The sequence below is a fragment of the Perissodus microlepis genome, chromosome 22, assembly GCF_051167445.1.
Source record: "Perissodus microlepis isolate ML-2025 ecotype Zambia chromosome 22, ASM5116744v1, whole genome shotgun sequence".
Lineage (NCBI taxonomy): Eukaryota > Metazoa > Chordata > Actinopteri > Cichliformes > Cichlidae > Perissodus > Perissodus microlepis.
In genome coordinates, this window is record NC_140481.1 from 24,975,466 (window position 1) to 24,996,492 (window position 21,027).

Below are 21,027 nucleotides of genomic sequence, written 5' to 3' on the forward strand. Positions count from 1 at the left end.
TTTGGGGATGATGCCTTCCTGTTCCAATATGTCCACCAGTGCACAAAGCAAGTCAAAAAAGATGTTTGGAGGAGCTTGACGGAGTCCTGACCTCAACCTGATAAAACAACTTTGGGGTTAATTAGAGAGGAAACTGCGAGCCAGGTCTTCTCATCTAACTTCAGTGTCTCACCTCACAAATGCACCTCTGGAAGAACGGTCAAAAATTCCCATAAACACACTTCTGAACCTTGGAAAGACATCCCAGAAGAGTTTAAACATGTATAGCTGCAAATTGTGGACCAACATCATATTCAACCCTATGGATTAAGAATCAGATGGCACTCAAGTTCATATGCTGTGCTGTATTTGTGGTGATGAGGGTCCACAACTGCAGTCACACGATGTCTTGTTTCACTGTGTACCGTACCACTGCGCTTGACTTGAGGTTGAGTATAGTCTGGAGCATGTTTAGCTTCAGTGTATATCACCAAGAGGACATTTAGATAAGACAGACAGCTATAGTGCGGAAAAAAAATAAAATGTTTTTTCTGAAGCGGTACAAATGTTCTTTAGCGATTAGAAAAACTGCCGTTCTTGGTTTCATTTTGCAGCCACGCAGCTGCTGTTTACTCAATGTATATTTTGGAGTACTTTCTGAATGTGAATACCAAAGTGTCAGCAGTGCAGGTTAAAACTTGTTCTGCAGCACGTAACCACACTACTGCTTTTGTAGCAGAAAGTAAGGACAGAAAAACCACAAGTGAGTTATGGTTCAGCAAAGAGAACACAAAGCGCACGTTGTTTTCTAATAAAGTCAATTCTGTTCGCAGGCGGACAAGATAAGAATCAATTTTCTAGGTAACAAATAGAAAATTGCTGAGACTTCCACCAAAATCAGCTTCAGGTTTTACCGCCCTTAAACAGGAAAACACACTTGAACATCCATCATTTGCATCAAGCAGGTGCTGAATTTAACGAGCAGCGTGGTTGTCCGTCCTTTCAAATGAACAGCGGTTACACGGGGAGTTTGTTTGGCCACAGGACATTAGGAAACTCAGGCAACAAGCTGCTGGGGAAAGGAAAACAGTAACCTCTGCTCTGACTATGAGGTCAAAGATTTATGACTCATTCAAGCCCAAACAGTTTTCCAGTGATGTGCTCATGTTGTACTTTCCCTGCTTTCTTTGAAAGTTAGTGGGGATTAACTGGTATTAGCTCCCACTTATTAAAAACAATAAAAGGAGACACAGTTGTGCGGGTCTTGTGTAAAGTGTAACTTAAAAGAAAAAAACAGCTGCACAGAGAAGAAAACAGACCGAAAAACTAATTTTGTTCACAACATACTCCCAGTTTGTTTGTGTCTTTATGTTAAATTTGGGACTTTAAACTTACATATTAATACAGACATATTATTTTCTACCCATTTTATATTCAAATTGTTCCTTAGCCAGTGACGAATGTGGTTATGTTTTTGGTAGCGTGTCATTCTGTTAATTTGTAAACACAATAGCTTGAAAGTTTTTGTATGAATTGTGATCAGGTGTGTACAGTGGGGTTATCTTAACAATCCTTTAAATTCGGCTTACGTCCACAGACGTGTTTAAACTGAATGTAATGATTTATTGGTCAAAAATAGACAAAAATATTAAAATTATAAAGCTACAGTCTTACAAGTATATGTATAAATATTACAACGTGTCACCTCCTCTCTGGTTTAAAGTTTTAAAGTTAATTCAGCAAACTTCATTATACAAATTGTAATCAAATACAGATTAAAACGGCGCTTGTGTTGCTGCTACTAATGCAGTAAAGTAAACCTGCAGCATCACTGCTTTGAAAGTGACCAATCACATTAGGACCCCTCTTCCTTTGGGCTCCGCCCTCCAAACTGTCAAAAGTCAAGTTGATTCAGGTCTGCAGAATTCAGCTTGGACAGCAGAGTTAAGCTTTAAGAATTAAGGTAATATGAAATGATTTGCTTCTTTAGACATAAATAGAATTTTGTATAATTTCTCCAAAATGTCATTCTCGCCCTAAACCCCTCACCTAGGAACATCCGGGGAGCATCCCATTAAGATGCTTGAACCACCTTTACTGGTTCCTTCAACGCTGAGGAGCAGCAGCTCTACTCAGAGTCCTCCTCGAGTGACCGAGCTGAGTGGCCGGGCCTCAACTACTGGGGTTTGCCCAGGCTAAGCTAAAGGAGCTACTACCACCTGCAACAGAGACCGTAAGGGTCCACGAGCATCAATGTCCTCACATTGCTGTGTGTCCTTACAGAGTGGAAACACTGGTAGCAGAGAGCAACTTGTAGCTACATTATGGGACATTCTCATTCAAAAGACCTCAAGCACACACTTAATTTGTATTTTTATATATATATATTACCCAAAAGATTTGATGCGGATGGTTAGATTGAAAAGTTCACTGCCCACCATGGGACCCTGTACTTTTGATGACTGACAAGATTTTGCACGCAGCGCTCCACTTTCCCTTCACTGTTGCACAATTGCAAAACAGAGCTATTCATAGCATATGACCTTTTTGGTGGGTTTTGTGTTTTTTCAATTTATGTCTTGCTAAGATGGTGGTAACAAGGTCATGTAGTGATAGCTAATAGGTCATGTCATATTAAAAGGGTTTTTTGGGGTTTTTTTGTTTGTTTTTTTTTAAAAAGGGGAGTTTCTCTTTATCTGACTTGTCTCCTTCCTTCCTGTGGAGAAAAAAACTGCATCTGACTCGTCAGGTTTGTTGGACTACAGATGACAGAAAACTGCTTTTAATCAAGTTTTATTACCAAGTAAGAGAACTGTTGATTTGGTTGCTAAAAAATACAGAATAATGATGTGAATAATGAAGCATGTGAAAGGCCCGAGTAATCTATCATGCTTACATGACAGCGTTACCTTGGGGCTTTCAGTTAATTGTAAGAACTTGCACCATTCTTCCACCATGTAGCATGACTCATGTTGTGTCCACGTCTCAGCATAATATGCAAATACTGAGGCTTCTTTAAGTGAACGAGTGAATGCAAGTATTCACATGTCAATGCATGGTGTCAGATATCTGCTGAGAGACAGACTGGCAGCAGTAATGGAGCTTTACGTGTTTAAAGTCTTCCAATGTGGAAATGAAAGTGTAACTGAGGGGCACAGGGCCAAATCTGATCGCTTCTGACTTTCTGCACCCACATAAGAACGTGGTGGGGATTAGATGCTCCAGATTAGACGCTCAACCTCGATTAAATTAAAGTGCAAGGGCGTAACAAAACATAGGTGGGGGTTTCTTACCAAACTTCACAGGATTTGATCTGCTAACGAGGTCCCCTGACCTTTGAGTTGGAAATCTTTTATTGCTAACAAAGACTGAATACAGGAAAACGCCCACAGACAGCTGGCTGAAAATCTTTTATCAGTGGGCTTTCACGTCTTTCAGGAGGCTGCTAATGACTCCACCTGCTGGACTTGTGAAGAAATGCTGCACAGCCTAATCCATGCAAGCTTTATTATCAAAAAAGCCGTCTTTGAGTATGGAACGGCACATTTAACCCTTATAATGAAACAGAGGATGAAAATGTCTGCCAGCATGTATAGACCTACTTAGAAACAGAGCATATGTGCAGGCCAGGTATAACTCATCAGTGTTATAGTGGTCAATGGAAAAAAATTATTCATTGAGTCATGTAATATTAATCTTTTTCGTGATTTTACTGGGGGGACAAAAGGATGTGCAGTAAATATCAGGGTGAGGTGTCCTTTTTATTCTTCCTGAAATACACGATTATATGTTTTTTGTGCATCTCATCACAGTTTCTGCTTCAGAAAGGCCTAAAAAATAAATGTTGTTTTTCTTTTGCACATTTCAGAGGGAAATATTCAACATTTTTACAGAACAGCATCTGTAAAAGTTGTCAAGTTTGCCAACAGAACGTACAAAAAACTCCTAAGTGATATGTTTTATTACCAGTTCAACGATTCTGGTCGCAAATGCTTTACATTTCACTTATACTGTAGTAATAATAATATAATATTTACTAATGATCTAAATATTTGGCAGGTTCATGAGAATATAATTACATGCCGTCTGTTGCTAAGTATACTCTGCAGTGATGGTGGTAAATTTACTCTATTGTATTAGTTACTCTACTATCTGACAGCTGTCAGCCTGCACAACCCAAACGTGTCATGGGTAAGTTTACCCAGCATTTTTTATTTTTCTTTATTTAAATAATCCATTTGATTCCTGTTTTTTTATGTGTGTGTTTACTTTCATTTACATGATTTGTGTTTTTCCCCATTCAGGGAGCTCATTTCCTGCTTTATTTTAAGCATTACTCAGTCTTTGTTTTAAGTTTTGCTTCCTGTGTCTCGTCTTCTGTGATTGAGTTCAGCTGTGTGTCGTTGTAAACAGCCATCTCACCTTCTCCAAACTGCGCATCTGTGCACATATAATCTATATAATTATTGCTTTCCTTTGTCCTTCATCAGAGCGTTTGTTCACCTTGAAGTGGTTTCCTCTATGTTTATGGTTTATAGTTTCCCAGTTACCCCTTTTGGACTTTGTATTTTTTCCTTCCTGGATTTTGCAGCAGTCCATTAATAAATGACTCGCTTTAGGTTCATCTCTGCCTACAGGAGAATATGCATCTTTGCAACTCACAAACCCTCACAATGAAGCATAAAACAATATCATGTGATAATGTTTTGGACAGTTTTTATAACACACTATTAATCCTGCATAAATGCTAATAATGATCTTCAGAGGTTTATTTTTTTAGATCATGATCACCAGCACAAAAACCTAATTTCCACACAACAAATATGTTTTTAGCTGACATCGTGTTGTTGACAAATGCACATTTTGTGTTACTTTCTACAAACAACGTGTTAATTGAGCTAAGTGACTGGCTGCACAGACCACGTGGGTCTCTCATCAACTTTTCTTTTTTTTTGTTTTTTTGTTTTTTGGTAAAGAGTCCAAGATGACCATTCCTGATTTGCATTAAAAAATTTCCCCGGGGAAAATACACTTCTTAACAGCTACTATGCAAAACATCAGATCCCTGCTATCATTTTTATCAATGCAAAAAAATAAATAAATAAAAGCTTAAATCACTCTTAAGATCTGTGTATTTTTAGGCATTTATATAATATTTCCTTTTGTGGGGTCACTTTCCTTTTCCGGTACTATTTCTCTGTGAATATGGATTCTAGGCAGTGTAGCTCGAGTCAACATGACACTTAAAGTCCGGAAAATATCTGGACGCTCGATCATTGACAGTACACTCGGAGGTTTGTAAAAACCACCACTTGTAGGGAAAGTACTGATATTTTGATAACAACTTCTCTCATATATGAGGAACAGAATATTATTTAAAACAATTCAAATCAGGTAAACTCTTTCACCGATATTAAAGGAACAAAAAATTCTTTCACAGCATCAGTCAGATATTTCCCAGTTAGGACATAATGTACCAAATCCAAATTAACTTTATTAGAAAGACCGAGATTCTGTAAATAATAAAGCTGAAATTTGTGATGTTCCCAAAATAATTTTTAATTACTCATATTTATGTACAGCAGCCAAAGATTGTATTGTATTGTATTTGATTTATTTTTCATGAAATTTTTACATAAGTTTTAGTGAGTTTTTTCTTTTTTTTGATCAGTTGAGATGGAATGATCTGTGTGTTAAACCACTGACCAATCACAACACTTCTTTATCCTCAATCCAGTCAGTAATAATAACATTAATGATAGGTTGGGTTGCATTCTTTTTCTTACCTAAGGAAATTTACATGTTCACCATGGCTGAAGTCAAAGTCAGCCATCTAATTGACAATCTATGTCCATGAATGAATGGTTTACTTCAAAGTAGCTTCAGGATAAAGGGTGAGATCAGCCATCTCCCACCCGTCACCGCTTTATTCATCCCTCTGATACTGTGTCATCATCTTCTCCCCACACGGTTTAATATAATATATATTATATTTTGGGGCCTGAAAATTGATGGCTTTTACAAAAGTAACCAGTTGAATTTTCGGTCAGTCAGTGAGAGTCACACACAGGCTTTACGGACAATGATTTTCTTGTTAAAGTATTATATAAACTACGGGAGCTGCACTCTTGTACAGTCTCCGCTTTACTTTTTACTTCCTTTACTTCACGTCATTTGGGGTTTTTTTTGTTTGTTTGTTTGTTTTTTTTAACCACTGTTGTACATACAAATGTTTGCACTGTCTCAAAGTACACTGTGTGCCTGTGGCGCTGTTACTTCAACTATGTTCTTTATTTATTAGACTACCTTTTCCCCTTTATCCTGCTTCTGTAACCATCGAGAAAAAAACCCACGGAATTAAAGATAAACTACATCACCCAGAAGTCAACGTGAACCCGCGCATGCTCACTTTGAGTCGGCTCACGACGCCGATTTTGTTGTGGCTTACTGCACGTCTGTCTGGTCCGAAAGCCCAAGTAAATATATGTTGCAGTGATGTAGCGAACAGGAGGAGGACTTTACCCTGCTGTGATCGGCTACAGTCAGCTAATGTTCCACTCTTCCGGCCTTTACGATCGATTTTTAAACCGCTGCTAGCAGCTAAGCTAGCCAACGAGCTAGCAAAACAAGCCGCAGCGAACCTGCGATGCCCTGCTGTTTGTCCCTCTCGTCTCGGCCCGCTGCCCTTTGACTCCACCAACACAGCCAGCCACAGTATTGCGTGCGGTGTTGAGCAAACCCCTGTCCTCCTCATTCTCCTTATGCTGTTGTTGCTGCCGGACGTCCAGCTACGATGTGGCAGAGTGTCGGGCTCACAGTGCTGGTCATTGTGGCCACACTCATCTGTGCGCTGCTCTTCATGCTGTTTGGTAAGTTTATATGAGAAAACCTTCGTTAGTCACGTATGTAAATCTCTTAATTGGTGTCCCAACATTATGTTAAAGGGTCTGGTGTTTTGTTGGTGGCCATTCTCGGTGGCTAACTTGGCTAACAAAGGGCTATAGCAGCTGGGTGTAAAGTAAGAGACTCGCATAATGAAAAGTCTCCTTTAAAAAAGGCAGAACTACTCCTTTAAAGTCTCCCTGCGTGCCTTTCTATTTTTATCTACTGCCTCCTTCGCTTTACTAACTGTGGCTCATATGATCTGCAGACTACAGGGAAGAAAAATGCTGTTTGCCTCATTCTGGATTTTCTTATTTAGCTCACACTCACTTTTATGCGTGTTTACCTTAAACTTAAACTCATGTGCCTACTACTGCAGCCTTTAACTCGTCAAATGTTAAATTAATCAACGACTATTCTGATAATGAATCGCTTTTAAAGAAAAAAACTGTAAAATTCTTTCAGTAAGTGTGAATTTTCTCTTGTTTCTTGTCTCCTTTGTGAGTTAAGAAAGGCCAAGAAGTGCCTTCAACTGCCGAAAAATGCAATTTATTGTTAAAAACGAGTAAAGGTCTTTCAATAACCTTTATTGCCGCATGGCATTAATTACAGTGTGCTCCAGGACATAAAAAGCACATGTATATGAAGTAGGCTGAATCTGATTTTCAGGAGTTTGCAGACTTTGCCTTAAATTAAAGTTTTAAAAGCTGTTTTTTCACCTGCTGCTAAAAAGCATTGCAGAGTTTTAATTCAGGATCCTTTGAAGACCATATTGCTCTGTCTGCTCCTTTAGTAAACACTACACCACTCGCCTCCTTTTAATTGTACAATAGAAGTTTGAAAAAAGGCTTTTGTGTGTTTGAGTTAAAATTTTACTCTCACGCATCCCCACTCAGGTGACCCCTCACAGGTTGGGGTGAGGCAAGGTCTCAGAGTGGGTAATGCCCCCCGCCTTTTTTTCACACCTAGGAAATGTGATGAGGCACGTGATTAATAGTGGGTCAACAGCCCTCTTAAGGGACAACCCCCACTGGAGTATAAATACCTGGGACTCTCCACCATTTGGTTTTACAACTGAAGAAGCTTCTCAGATGAGAGGCGACACCCCATCACGAAACTTCAAGATATTCAAGGTAGCTTTTATTGTCATTCGCATCATGGGGATCGAACGAAATTATGTACAGACGGTCCCGGAGCGAAAAGAAACAGGATAATGAAGAAACAGTCCTGTCGCTTTCTTTCCAAACTCCTTAGGATTACTATGACCTGGATGACTGAGGACCTATACATACTTGCTACAACAGTTAGTTTTTAGGACTGTTTTTTTCATACACTGTCAGCCCTTTTTCTTAGGTAAACCTTGCTAAATTAAGCGGAACCAACCTTTGCATTTAGAGCTGCCTTAATTTCTCGTATCTGACTTGAAATTGTCAGAGAACTGCTACAGATTTGCAGATTTGACGTCCACAACGTGAATCCTCCGTTTCATCACATCAAGGAGCTCTGTTGGCTTTAGATCTGGTGACTGTGGCATTTATGTAATGCTCAGTTGGTATTAAAGAGCCCAAAGTGTGTCAGTGAAATCTCCCCACACATAATGTGTAGTTCTCAAACCATGTGTCAGTGTGTAAAGGCATATGATAGGCTCATTAGATATTTGCATTTACACTTTTTTTCTTTTACCTCTCAGGTTGGTATGTAGTCTGGCAGCTCTTCCTGTCCAAGTTCAAGTTCCTGCGTGAGCTTGTCGGTGACGCCGGCACCCCGCAGGCTGAAAGTCAACCGTCCGAACCCAAGAGCGAACGTACAGCCGGCGCCCCGATGCGAAATCGACCCCGGAGTGCACGCCAAAGAGTCGCCTTTCCAGAAAGCGCCTCGTAGAACATCCAGACGGCCGCTGCTTTTCCTCCACATCTTTACATGAAACCTGTATGCGATCATCAGATATTTCCCGCTCACCTGACACTACACAAGGACCTCGTGGATACTCGCTAGTCAGCCCTCCACCTCCTCGCTCTCACAGGACACTTTATACTGACCAGGCAGATCTCCTGGCTTCAAAGGGAAAAGCCATCTACGTACATAACTGTCCATTTCTTTATGTAACCTGTTTGTATGCTTGAAGAAGCAGCAACATCATGGTCCTCTGGTTATCTGCAGTAGTGACGCTGTTTCCTGCCACCGGTGTGGAGTGTTTTGATTGTGTATTTTTTAGCAGAAGAACGCACTACTTTGAAGAAAGTAGGCAGAGATAACTTTTTAAAGAAGAACAGGAGAAAAAAAACTGAACAGAGATTTGTGCAACTGACAGCTTTCTTTATAACATGAAGTGCAATGAAAGGAATGTCTTTGCTGAGTGTACAGTGAACGTATTATCGACTTGCAGTACCATCCATGAGGTAGAAGCGGTTTCACCCAGTAGATAATGCCCAAAGCCTCTGAGGAAGTTAACGAATGATGAGGCTTCATTCCAGCTGTGTAAAATGTGACCTTTATTTCTTCTATCATCTTCTTTTATACTTGAAGAGGCAGGAGAAAGTTTCGAGGAAATGATGTTGAAGAGCAGTGTAGTTAGCAGAAAACCTGCCTGAGTGATGTCTGAACCTCCCCGCCCAGATCCCCGTGCCTCTGTCTGTATTAGTGCCTGTCTAGATGGCATCCACTCTTAATCGATGGCCTCCTTTTCGTATTAAGTAGCTTCATGTCCGCTTCAGGGCAGATCAAAGCTGACCAGGGCCTAGTAGATATTTATGTAATACAATTCTCCTACATGTAATCCTTGCACCTTTTTACGAGCAGTCATTTTTTCTTCTTCTGTGTAGCTTCAAATAAATAATGCCATAAATATATGTGGAGCTCTTCCCTGTTTGCCTCTTTTCTTTGGAAATGTTGCTCATTTAGAGTTCAAACTTCTAATGAGCTTTGACAAAAAGTTCTCAGTGAAATAAATACACACAAAACTACACAAAATATCTGATTCTGGAAACATAGATGACCAATGCATTTTTTAAAAAAAAAGATTCGTAATCATTAATTCCTTACCTCGAGAAGTAGGTGTAAACTCGTTTCTGTTTTCTGAGCACAGTGGTTTCTGTCATGCATCAGAAGTTAATGCGGATGATCAGCTTACTAGCCTTGGAAAAATCTAGAACCTATTCTAATCATCATCACACTGTCTTTATTTATATATACTGAAGTGTCGAAACTTATCATTAAGGGTGCAGAGGATGTCAAATGTCATGTTTATGGAATAATGTGTATAATCAGATAGGATTAGTAGTAATATCTGTAAAATTTAAAACACAATTTTCTCAAATATATATAAAAAATATGAGTTTTCGTCTTCATATTTCAGTAATTCATTTTTTTCTCAGTCATATCCTCAGTAAGCTAAAGAGCCTACAATATTAGAGAGAAAACGATCCCCTCTGAGCAGCAGTTGGTGACCGCAGAGAGGACAAACTCAATTTTAACAGGAAGAGGCCTCCAGTAGAGCCAGGCTCAGGGTGGGGCAGTCTTCATCGGCAGCGACGGGCTTAAGCCCGGGTTGCTGTTTCAGAAGCCCAGGATCTTCGAATTTGTTTCATAGTTAGATGCCTGACTGACAACTGTATAAAACAAAAACTACACAATATTCGAAGCACATAGCGCACAGTCGTAAATCCCCCCTAATTTTGGTATAATTCAAGCTCAGACACTAGGCGACTGAGCACAACACTAACAAATGTGAGCGAGGGGGGAGAAGCTGCTGCCTGCGAGTTTGCTGCAGACAGAGTAGAGCTTAAGTTTGACCAGGTACCAAAGCAAATCAAACCCTGGCAAAGATGAGCTAAAAGGAGCCAACACAGTGGAGCAACCTGAAGATGAGGTGGGATTTTGCATGTTTGCAGTTGCAGAAAACATAGCAGACCACTGTCTGTCTGCCCCATCAGCACACTGCAATAAAAGAATGAGGAAGCTGGCCGAGAACTTCTACTCCTGACGTGCACTTGACATCCACAGGACGACTGGAAAGAGACCGAGTCATGTAGAATGTTTTATAGAGATATGTGGCTCTGTTTTGTAGCACTCTGACCTTTTGTCTGATTAGCCACAGATATAATATCTGAAGGTATTACTCATCTTAATGTGGAGATGAATTTGAATATGCACTTTCTGCTGTGCATTAAATCATTTCACTGTTTGGCATTTCACTATTCAAAATTACAATAATTAATTGTCTGTAAATAATATTGTTATGAAAGCTAGATGCATTTCCAGGAGTGGGGATTTTTTTTTTGTTTTCTTTGCCAAGGTCTTTAATCTTGAAAACTGCATGACACACTGGCAGACAGAAAAGACCATTCAGTGAAAATATCAATTCTGGGGATCTGGAACACGGAGAGTAGAATATCTAAACAAATGTAACCAGCTAACCTCAAACACCGGTTATACTTTGAGTATCTCCCGTGTTTTTCACACATACAGAAAGACATTACTGTGACATCCACTTCAAATTGAACTACAGGGTGATGCTACGATACATGATATTGAGACACACAATTCTAATCTGATATGACATTCTTAGCAAATTTACAGCAAATAGAACAAAGCACAAATTCAAAGTTTTTTTTATTTTTTATTTTTATTTTGTTTTGTGGTTTGGTGCTGTTTCTGAACTCAAAATGTCCTGTTGTAATTGGACATTTTGAGCTAAGAAACAGCACCAAACCCCAACAACACTTCCCTCATGGTGCTTTATATTGTAAGGTCAAGACCCTACAATATTGCACAAAAACTCCAACCCCCTAGAGCAAGCACTTTGGCGACAGTGGGAAGGAAAAACTCTCTTTGAAAAGAGAGAAACCTCCGGCAGACCCAGGCTCTGGGATGGGGTGGCCATCTGCCTCGGCCAGTTGGTGATGAGGGAAGGAAGTTGGGAGAAGAAGAGTGGTTCTTTTTAACCACTCTGGTTTTAAAATTAAATTTAGATGCCCAATTTAAATGAATATTTTAAGCCACTTCAAGAGTTTTGTCACATAGTGGCATGCACGTGTCAGTTCAATTTTAGCGTGCACACGAGAAAGCCCTAAAGATGATGTTTTGGCTCCTCAGTTTGGCGTGGTTTTTGAAGGTTTTGACGATTGCTTCGTCAACCACTGGGTTGCTTGACTTCAATAAGAGTGCTGGAGAATCCCACCTGTCATGGAGTTCGTTGTACACCGTCAGGGCGAGTTGTTCAATGTTCTCCAAGGACATTTTGTAGTTTTTGGACAGAATTTTGCTCCAGATCTTATGGGAAAGCCTCTGTATAATAAAATCTGATGTTCCTGGACGCCATGTTGTCGTCTCATTTTCTTGGCTCATAGCGTGCATTACCAGATCTTTAGTGACGTTTTTCACCACTTCCTTGTACTCTTCTCTGTGTTTAGAGACACTGAGTACTCTTCTTGGTAATGACAGCAGGCGTTCGGTGAAGGCTGGGACAGTAATATTATCAAGCTGTTCCCTCAGATTAAAAATCAAATATTTTTCCTTGCAGTTGTTTGTTTTGCAAAGATCCTTCAGAATGGCCTTGTCTAGATTTTTCAGACGTTTCGGGGACAGATCCAAATGTTTCAGCTCGATTTCAGGCCAGATTTTCTCAATCAGGCGATCGCTGATGCAGTCGGGAGTGAGGCGCTCTGTGAAGAGCTTGTATTTAGAGGAGACTTTTTCTATGGCCTGAGAAACCACCAACTGGATCAGTCTGTTGACGCGCAACTTATCCTCCATTTTCAGTGTTTTCTCCAGTGTTGATGTTTCAGCCTTTGTCTCCAGTATTTGGTTGATCTCATCTTCGCTCTGAAACACCTGGAGGGTTTCTGATGAGGACGACTCTGGGGTTGCCGTCTCTACTGTCTCAGTCTTTGCCTCCGCTAATTCTTTGGTCTGCTCGTCCAGATTTTTCTGCATTTCGTTTGTGTCCTTCACCTCTTTCTGCTCTTCCAGGACTTTATTTTCTTCCTCCAGGACTTTCTTCTCCTGCTCCAGATTCTCTCTGTGTTTTCTCTCATTGCACAGAGTGTCTGCCAGAGAGGCCTGGTGTTTCTGAAGCTGTGCGAGCTCAGCAGACAGACTTTCCTTCTCCTGTTTCAGGATCAGGATTTTGCTGTCCCTCTGCCCAAGCTGCTCTTTCACACAGTTCATTTCAAGGTCAAAGGTGATGGTCTTCTCCTGATCTGAACAAGTCTGTTCCTCCTGTTCTTCTCCAGCTTGGATCGTATATTGTTCCAGCTTGGTACGCATCATTGATGCTTGGGCCATCAGCTGTTTGATTTGCTGTCTGGCTGTCTTTGAACCCTCTTTTAAAAGTTTATTTTCGGACAGAGCTTTTAGGAAGGCTTTCCTAACCCGAACAAGGTCGTCCAGTGTACTCTTTGGCAGCGTGCACACAACTTTGGGATTCTCGTGTGTCTGAAGCTGTGCAGGTTCGGGAGACAGACTGTCCTTCTCCTGTTTCAGGGTCAGGATTTTGCTGTCCCTCTGCTGAAGCTGCTGTTTCAGATGGTTCATGTCAAGGTCAAAGTTGTTGGTCTGACCTGAACAAGTCTGATCCCCTTTTTCTTTGGTGGCGCTGCTCATTTCCACTTTGCGTGACACTGATTCATCAGTGAGTTCTCCAGCTTGGATCTCATACTGGTCCAGCTTGGCACGCATGAGTGAAATTTGGGCCATCAGCTGTTTGATTTGCTGTCTGGCTGTCTTTGTGTCCTCTTTTAAAAGTTGATTTTCAGAGAGAGTGTTTTGGAAGGCTTTCCTCACCTGAATAAGTTTGTCCAGTGTACTTTTTGGCAAAGTGCACACAAATTGTGGTTTTGCTTTTTGGTTGCTCATTTTTGACATTTGAAACAACGCTACGGTGTTACAATGAAACAGATATTCAGATATGACTGAGGGCAGCAGAACAAAAGTTCATCCAGTGAATCGCTCGTGACTGTTAGAAACGTGCTGTCAAGTGAGGGTCTCACCTGCTATTTATGGAGTTGAGTTGACTGTGATGTCATGGCTCGATTCTCTTGCCTTTCATCTTTGAAACAGGCCCCGCCCACAACATTGCTCCCTATTGGCTGATTGAAAATGGGTAACGCCCACAAAGAACGGGCTGTCAGAGTTTCTGACGTCATGGCTCGATTCTCTTGCCTTTCATCTTTTAAACAGGCTCCGCCCACAACATTGCTCCCTATTGGCTGATTGAAAATGGGTAACGCCCACAAAGAACAGGCTGTCAGAGTTTCTGACGTCATGGCTCGATTAATTTGCTTAAGCATTTTGGTCACTTCATTGAAAAAAGAAAAAACAGTCTGATAAATTTTACTTAGGTACTGAAAACTTACTGTTCCCTTTTGAGAGCATCTTCCTTAGGTGTTTATACCTTAGCACGTTACAAGTTTCTAGTTAATTTAATAACAGACATCCAGTTCACTTTATTTGTTCCCTTCTTCCCCTATGGCAGACTTACATTTCAGTTCCTTAAAAATACTATCCCTTAATGTACGAGGTATTCGTGACAGTACCAAAAGAAAGTCCATTTTCATTTTCTGTAGATAGAGAAATGCTGATTATTGACTGATAATGGCTGATATTTGCATCGTCTGTGCTGTGTGGTGCTGGAAGATGAGCAGACATCCTCCTGATTTTGTGATACAGCCCATGTACGCTTTAATCACAGCTGCCTGCGTTATTGCAGTTTATGTCCTCGGTCTAATACTTAAAGTTATTTATTATAAAGTCTTCCATCCAAATCCTGACAAAGATGAGCTGAAAGGGGCCAGCACAGAGCAGCAACCTAAAGATGAGAAGGGATTTCGTATGTTTGCAGTAGCAGAAAACATGCCAGTTAACCTTCAGTTAACCAAATATCCATATAAGCTTCAAAACAGGGTCTTAAAATGTTGTTTCTTTGTTTCCATGTATGTTAAGACAACAATGTTACTGAGTAATTTTATGTTATTCCTTGTGCTATTTCTTTTGTTATCTGCATGTTATGTGCACTTGAACCTGTTAATTTTATTGCTTTGTGTAGTTACATATTGTGGTCGCGGGGGGAGCAGTGCTTAAGGCTTTACCTGCAGTTTCCCCAAAAAAACTTGCAAGAAATGCATCTTGGGACTTCCTGTTTACTTTTATTTGTGGATGTGGAACGAGATTGTTGTGAAGAAGTTAAATTGTTGGTAAGGAATTGTTAAATATGCACATAACTCGTTGAAACATATTGGTATAATTGTAGTGCAGTGGTAAAACATCAGTATTTTAACAAGATGATGTGTTTCTGAAATGGATGATGCAAAGGACCTGTATGTGTATGAGCGGCTATTTTCTGCATGCAAGGGATAAGTTGTGAGCTGTGTGCTGCAGTATTCCAAGTGAGCTGAGGTTGCTGTGGAATGTCAGTGTTTATAGAAAATGTATGTAACACTTCCACTTTTTTTTAAAGGAACTTTGTGTGATTTAGCTCTTTGTATTTTGTTCTGCACAGACAGAGGCCACTGCCGTATTTTTGTGTTTTGTATTTTATTTCATTTCCTTTCTTCCTCATATTGTGCCGGCACATCTTTTTTTAAAATCGTTTATTCTGTTACTTTGCCACGTTACCTCTCATGTTGTCAGTGTTCAGTACAAGTCCATATGGCTGCTGTTTGACAAAAGTAAAGGTCAAAGGACATTTTTGTTTATTGACAATAAAAACTGCACATTAAGAACCCAGTATTTGTGTCTTGTGTGGCTAACCTTTTTCCAGGCTACACTCATCTTAATGTGGAGATGAATTTGAATATACTTTCTGCTGTGCATTAAATCATTTCACTGTGTGTCAAACCATTTCAACATATCAGTCATTAAATTAAAGGGGAAATGAGGAATGAGCTGTTTTGTATTATTACTATTGTTTTTGTTGTGATATATGCATATTTATTTTTTGTATATCTGTCTATAAACTCAGCATCAACTTAACATAAATAATATATTTATTTTTGGGCTCTATTTCTGTTTCCTGTGTTTTATTCAAACATTCGGCCTCCGTAGGCGAAGCAATTCTGATGAGCTTATTATTTATCATGCTACAGTCAGGCGCCCTGGTCCTTCACCGTGTTACACCTATTCTATTCTACATCAGTGAATTGCATGCAAAGGGAAGATGTGTCCAGGAGAGAAGCCAGCATCACTGAGTCAGATCAAAAAATGATCACAATCAAATGATCCCCCCTGTTCCTTAACCTTATGTCCTGTTTCTACACGGACTGATCTGCTGCTCAGTGTCCATCACGCCCTCCTTTGAAATCCTGTTTATCAGTTTTAATTCAGATGTGTCAGTCTGAGGGGGAACACAATCTAAATAAATCTAAATAAAACCAGGTTGAAGGCTTTCTATTCAAAGTTAAAATAATTAATTGTCTGTAAATAATATTGTTATGAAGGCTAGATGCATTTCCAGGAGTGGGGATTTTTTTTCTTCTTTTCCAAAGTCTTTAATCTTGAAAACTGCATGACACACTGGCAGACAGAAAAGACCATTCAGTGAAAATATCAATTCTGGGGATCTGGAACACGGAGAGTAGAATATCTAAACAAATGTAACCAGCTAACCTCAAACACCGGTTATACTTTGAGTATCTCCCGTGTTTTTCACACATACAGAAAGACATTACTGTGACATCCACTTCAAATTGAACTACAGGGTGATGCTACGATACATGATATTGAGACACACAATTCTAATCTGATATGACATTCTTAGCAAATTTACAGCAAATAGAACAAAGCACAAATTCAAAGTTTTTTTTATTTTTTATTTTTATTTTGTTTTGTGGTTTGGTGCTGTTTCTGAACTCAAAATGTCCTGTTGTAATTGGACATTTTGAGCTAAGAAACAGCACCAAACCCCAACAACACTTCCCTCATGGTGCTTTATATTGTAAGGTCAAGACCCTACAATATTGCACAAAAACTCCAACCCCCTAGAGCAAGCACTTTGGCGACAGTGGGAAGGAAAAACTCTCTTTGAAAAGAGAGAAACCTCCGGCAGACCCAGGCTCTGGGATGGGGTGGCCATCTGCCTCGGCCAGTTGGTGATGAGGGAAGGAAGTTGGGAGAAGAAGAGTGGTTCTTTTTAACCACCTGGTTTTAAAATTAAATTTAGATGCCCAATTTAAATGAATATTTTAAGCCACTTTAAGAGTTTTGTCACATAGTGGCATGCACGTGTCAGTTCAATTTTAGCGTGCACACGAGAAAGCCCTAAAGATGATATTTTGGCTCCTCAGTTTGGCGTGGTTTTTGAAGGTTTTGACGATTGCTTCGTCAACCACTGGGTTGCTTGACTTCAATAAGAGTGCTGGAGAATCCCACCTGTCATGGAGTTCGTTGTACACCGTCAGGGCGAGTTGTTCAATGTTCTCCAAGGACATTTTGTAGTGTTTGGACAGAATTTTGCTCCAGATCTTATGGGAAAGCCTCTGTATAATAAAATCTGATGTTCCTGGACGCCATGTTGTCGTCTCATTTTCTTGGCTCATAGCGTGCATTACCAGATCTTTAGTGACGTTTTTCACCACTTCCTTGTACTCTTCTCTGTGTTTAGAGACACTGAGTACTCTTCTTGGTAATGACAGCAGGCGTTCGGTGAAGGCTGGGACAGTAATATTATCAAGCTGTTCCCTCAGATTAAAAATCAAATATTTTTCCTTGCAGTTGTTTGTTTTGCAAAGATCCTTCAGAATGGCCTTGTCTAGATTTTTCAGACGTTTCGGGGACAGATCCAAATGTTTCAGCTCGATTTCAGGCCAGATTTTCTCAATCAGGCGATCGCTGATGCAGTCGGGAGTGAGGCGCTCTGTGAAGAGCTTGTATTTAGAGGAGACTTTTTCTATGGCCTGAGAAACCACCAACTGGATCAGTCTGTTGACGCGCAACTTATCCTCCATTTTCAGTGTTTTCTCCAGTGTTGATGTTTCAGCCTTTTTCTCCAGTATTTGGTTGATCTCATCTGCACTCTGAAACACCTGGAGGGTTTCTGATGAGGACGACTCTGGGGTTGCCGTCTCTATTGTCTCAGTCTTTGCCTCCGCTAATTCTTGGGTCTGCTCGTCCAGATTTTTCTGCATTTCGTTTGTGTCCTTCACCTCTTTCTGCTCTTCCAGGACTTTATTTTCTTCCTCCAGGACTTTCTTCTCCTGCTCCAGATTCTCTCTGTGTTTTCTCTCATTGCACAGAGTGTCTGCCAGAGAGGCCTGGTGTTTCTGAAGCTGTGCGAGCTCAGCAGACAGACTTTCCTTCTCCTGTTTCAGGATCAGGATTTTGCTGTCCCTCTGCCCAAGCTGCTCTTTCACACAGTTCATTTCAAGGTCAAAGGTGATGGTCTTCTCCTGATCTGAACAAGTCTGTTCCTCCTGTTCTTCTCCAGCTTGGATCGTATATTGTTCCAGCTTGGTACGCATCATTGATGCTTGGGCCATCAGCTGTTTGATTTGCTGTCTGGCTGTCTTTGAATCCTCTTTTAAAAGTTTATTTTCGGACAGAGCTTTTAGGAAGGCTTTCCTAACCCGAACAAGGTCGTCCAGTGTACTCTTTGGCAGCGTGCACACAACTTTGGGATTCTCGTGTGTCTGAAGCTGTGCAGGTTCGGGAGACAGACTGTCCTTCTCCTGTTTCAGGGTCAGGATTTTGCTGTCCCTCTGCTGAAGCTGCTGTTTCAGATGGTTCATGTCAAGGTCAAAGTTGTTGGTCTGACCTGAACAAGTCTGATCCCCTTTTTCTTTGGTGGCGCTGCTCATTTCCACTTTGCGTGACACTGATTCATCAGTGAGTTCTCCAGCTTGGATCTCATACTGGTCCAGCTTGGCACGCATGAGTGAAATTTGGGCCATCAGCTGTTTGATTTGCTGTCTGGCTGTCTTTGTGTCCTCTTTTAAAAGTTGATTTTCAGAGAGAGTGTTTTGGAAGGCTTTCCTCACCTGAATAAGTTTGTCCAGTGTACTTTTTGGCAAAGTGCACACAAATTGTGGTTTTGCTTTTTGGTTGCTCATTTTTGACATTTGAAACAACGCTACGGTGTTACAATGAAACAGATATTCAGATATGACTGAGGGCAGCAGAACAAAAGTTCATCCAGTGAATCGCTCGTGACTGTTAGAAACGTGCTGTCAAGTGAGGGTCTCACCTGCTATTTATGGAGTTGGGTTGACTGTGATGTCATGGCTCGATTCTCTTGCCTTTCATCTTTGAAACAGGCCCCGCCCACAACATTGCTCCCTATTGGCTGATTGAAAATGGGTAACGCCCACAAAGAACGGGCTGTCAGAGTTTCTGACGTCATGGCTCGATTCTCTTGCCTTTCATCTTTTAAACAGGCTCCGCCCACAACATTGCTCCCTATTGGCTGATTGAAAATGGGTAACGCCCACAAAGAACAGGCTGTCAGAGTTTCTGACGTCATGGCTCGATTAATTTGCTTAAGCATTTTGGTCACTTCATTGAAAAAAGAAAAAACAGTCTGATAAATTTTACTTAGGTACTGAAAACTTACTGTTCCCTCTTGAGAGCATCTTCCTTAGGTGTTTATACCTTAGCACGTTACAAGTTTCTAGTTAATTTAATAACAGACATCCAGTTCACTTTATTTGTTCCCTTCTTCCCCTATGGCAGACTTACATTTCCGTTCCTTAAAAATACTATCCCTTAATGTACGAGGTATTCGTGACAGTACCAAAAGAAAGTCCATTTTCATTTTCTGTAGATAGAGAAATGCTGATTATTGACTGATAATGGCTGATATTTGCATCGTCTGTGCTGTGTGGTGCTGGAAGATGAGCAAACATCCTCCTGATTTTGTGATACAGCCCATGTACGCTTTAATCACAGCTGCCTGCGTTATTGCAGTTTATGTCCTCGGTCTAATACTTAAAGTTATTTATTATAAAGTCTTCCATCCAAATCCTGACAAAGATGAGCTGAAAGGGGCCAGCACAGAGCAGCAACCTAAAGATGAGAAGGGATTTCGAATGTTTGCAGTAGCAGAAAACATGCCAGTTAACCTTCAGTTAACCAAATATCCATATAAGCTTCAAAACAGGGTCTTAAAATGCTGTTTCTTTGTTTCCATGTATGTTAAGACAACAATGTTATTGAGTAATTTTATGTTATTCCTTGTGCTATTTCTTTTGTTATCTGCATGTTATGTGCACTTGAACCTGTTAATTTTATTGCTTTGTGTAGTTACATATTGTGGTCGCGGGGGGAGCAGTGCTTAAGGCTTTACCTGCAGTTTCCCCAAAAAAACTTGCAAGAAATGCATCTTGGGACTTCCTGTTTACTTTTATTTGTGGATGTGGAACGGGATTGTTGTGAAGAAGTTAAATTGTTGGTAAGGAATTGTTAAATATGCACATAACTCGTTGAAACATATTGGTATAATTGTAGTGCAGTGGTAAAACATCAGTATTTTAACAAGATGATGTGTTTCTGAAATGGATGATGCAAAGGACCTGTATGTGTATGAGCGGCTATTTTCTGCATGCAAGGGATAAGTTGTGAGCTGTGTGCTGCAGTATTCCAAGTGAGCTGAGATTGCTGTGGAATGTCAGTGTTTATAGAAAATGTATGTAACACTTCCACTTTTTTTTTAAAGGAACTTTGTGTGATTTAGCTCTTTGTATTTTGTTCTGCACAGACAGAGGCCACTGCCGTATTTTTGTGTTTTGTATTTTATTTCATTTCCTTTCTTCCTCATATTGTGCCGGCACATCTTTTTTTAAAATCGTTTATTCTGTTACTTTGCCACGTTACCTCTCATGTTGTCAGTGTTCAGTACAAGTCCATATGGCTGCTGTTTGACAAAAGTAAAGGTCAAAGGACATTTTTGTTTATTGACAATAAAAACTGCACATTAAGAACCCCAGTATTTGTGTCCTGTGTGGCTAACCTTTTTCCAGGCTACACTCATCTTAATGTGGAGATGAATTTGAATATACTTTCTGCTGTGCATTAAATCATTTCACTGTGTGTCAAACCATTTCAACATATCAGTCATTAAATTAAAGGGGAAATGAGGAATGAGCTGTTTTGTATTATTACTATTGTTTTTGTTGTGATATATGCATATTTATTTTTTGTATATCTGTCTATAAACTCAGCATCAACTTAACATAAATA

General features: G+C 40.2%; 2 protein-coding genes across 2 annotated transcripts in view; one reads left to right on the forward strand and one right to left on the reverse strand.

The window, feature by feature from the left end:
* The first annotated feature begins 6,365 nt into the window (after positions 1 to 6,365).
* On the forward strand, positions 6,366 to 9,710 carry smim13 (small integral membrane protein 13). Its single transcript, XM_084919445.1, has 2 exons — positions 6,366 to 6,848; positions 8,552 to 9,710. Exons 1-2 carry the CDS (start codon positions 6,773 to 6,775, stop codon positions 8,740 to 8,742), a joined length of 267 nt encoding a protein of 88 aa, XP_084775571.1. The 5' UTR covers positions 6,366 to 6,772; the 3' UTR covers positions 8,743 to 9,710.
* Positions 9,711 to 11,237: 1,527 nt separating this feature from the next.
* Positions 11,238 to 21,027, reverse strand: part of LOC146363268 (uncharacterized) — a 28,756-nt gene continuing 18,966 nt past the window's right edge. Inside the window, exons 5-6 of the mRNA XM_084918967.1 lie at positions 17,105 to 18,979; positions 11,238 to 13,793 (exon numbers count right to left, since the gene is read on the reverse strand). Of these exons, the coding sequence (XP_084775093.1) occupies positions 11,908 to 13,793; positions 17,105 to 18,979 (3,761 nt within the window). The 3' untranslated portion in view covers positions 11,238 to 11,907. The remainder of the gene's footprint in view (positions 13,794 to 17,104; positions 18,980 to 21,027) is intronic.

Coding starts and splice junctions, on each gene's coding strand:
- smim13 (XM_084919445.1), top strand. CDS start 6,773: ATGTGGCAGAGTGTCGGGCTCACAGTGCTGGTCATTGTGGCCACACTC. Junction 6,849..8,551: donor GCTGCTCTTCATGCTGTTTG/GTAAGTTTATAT, acceptor TTTACCTCTCAG/GTTGGTATGTAGTCTGGCAG.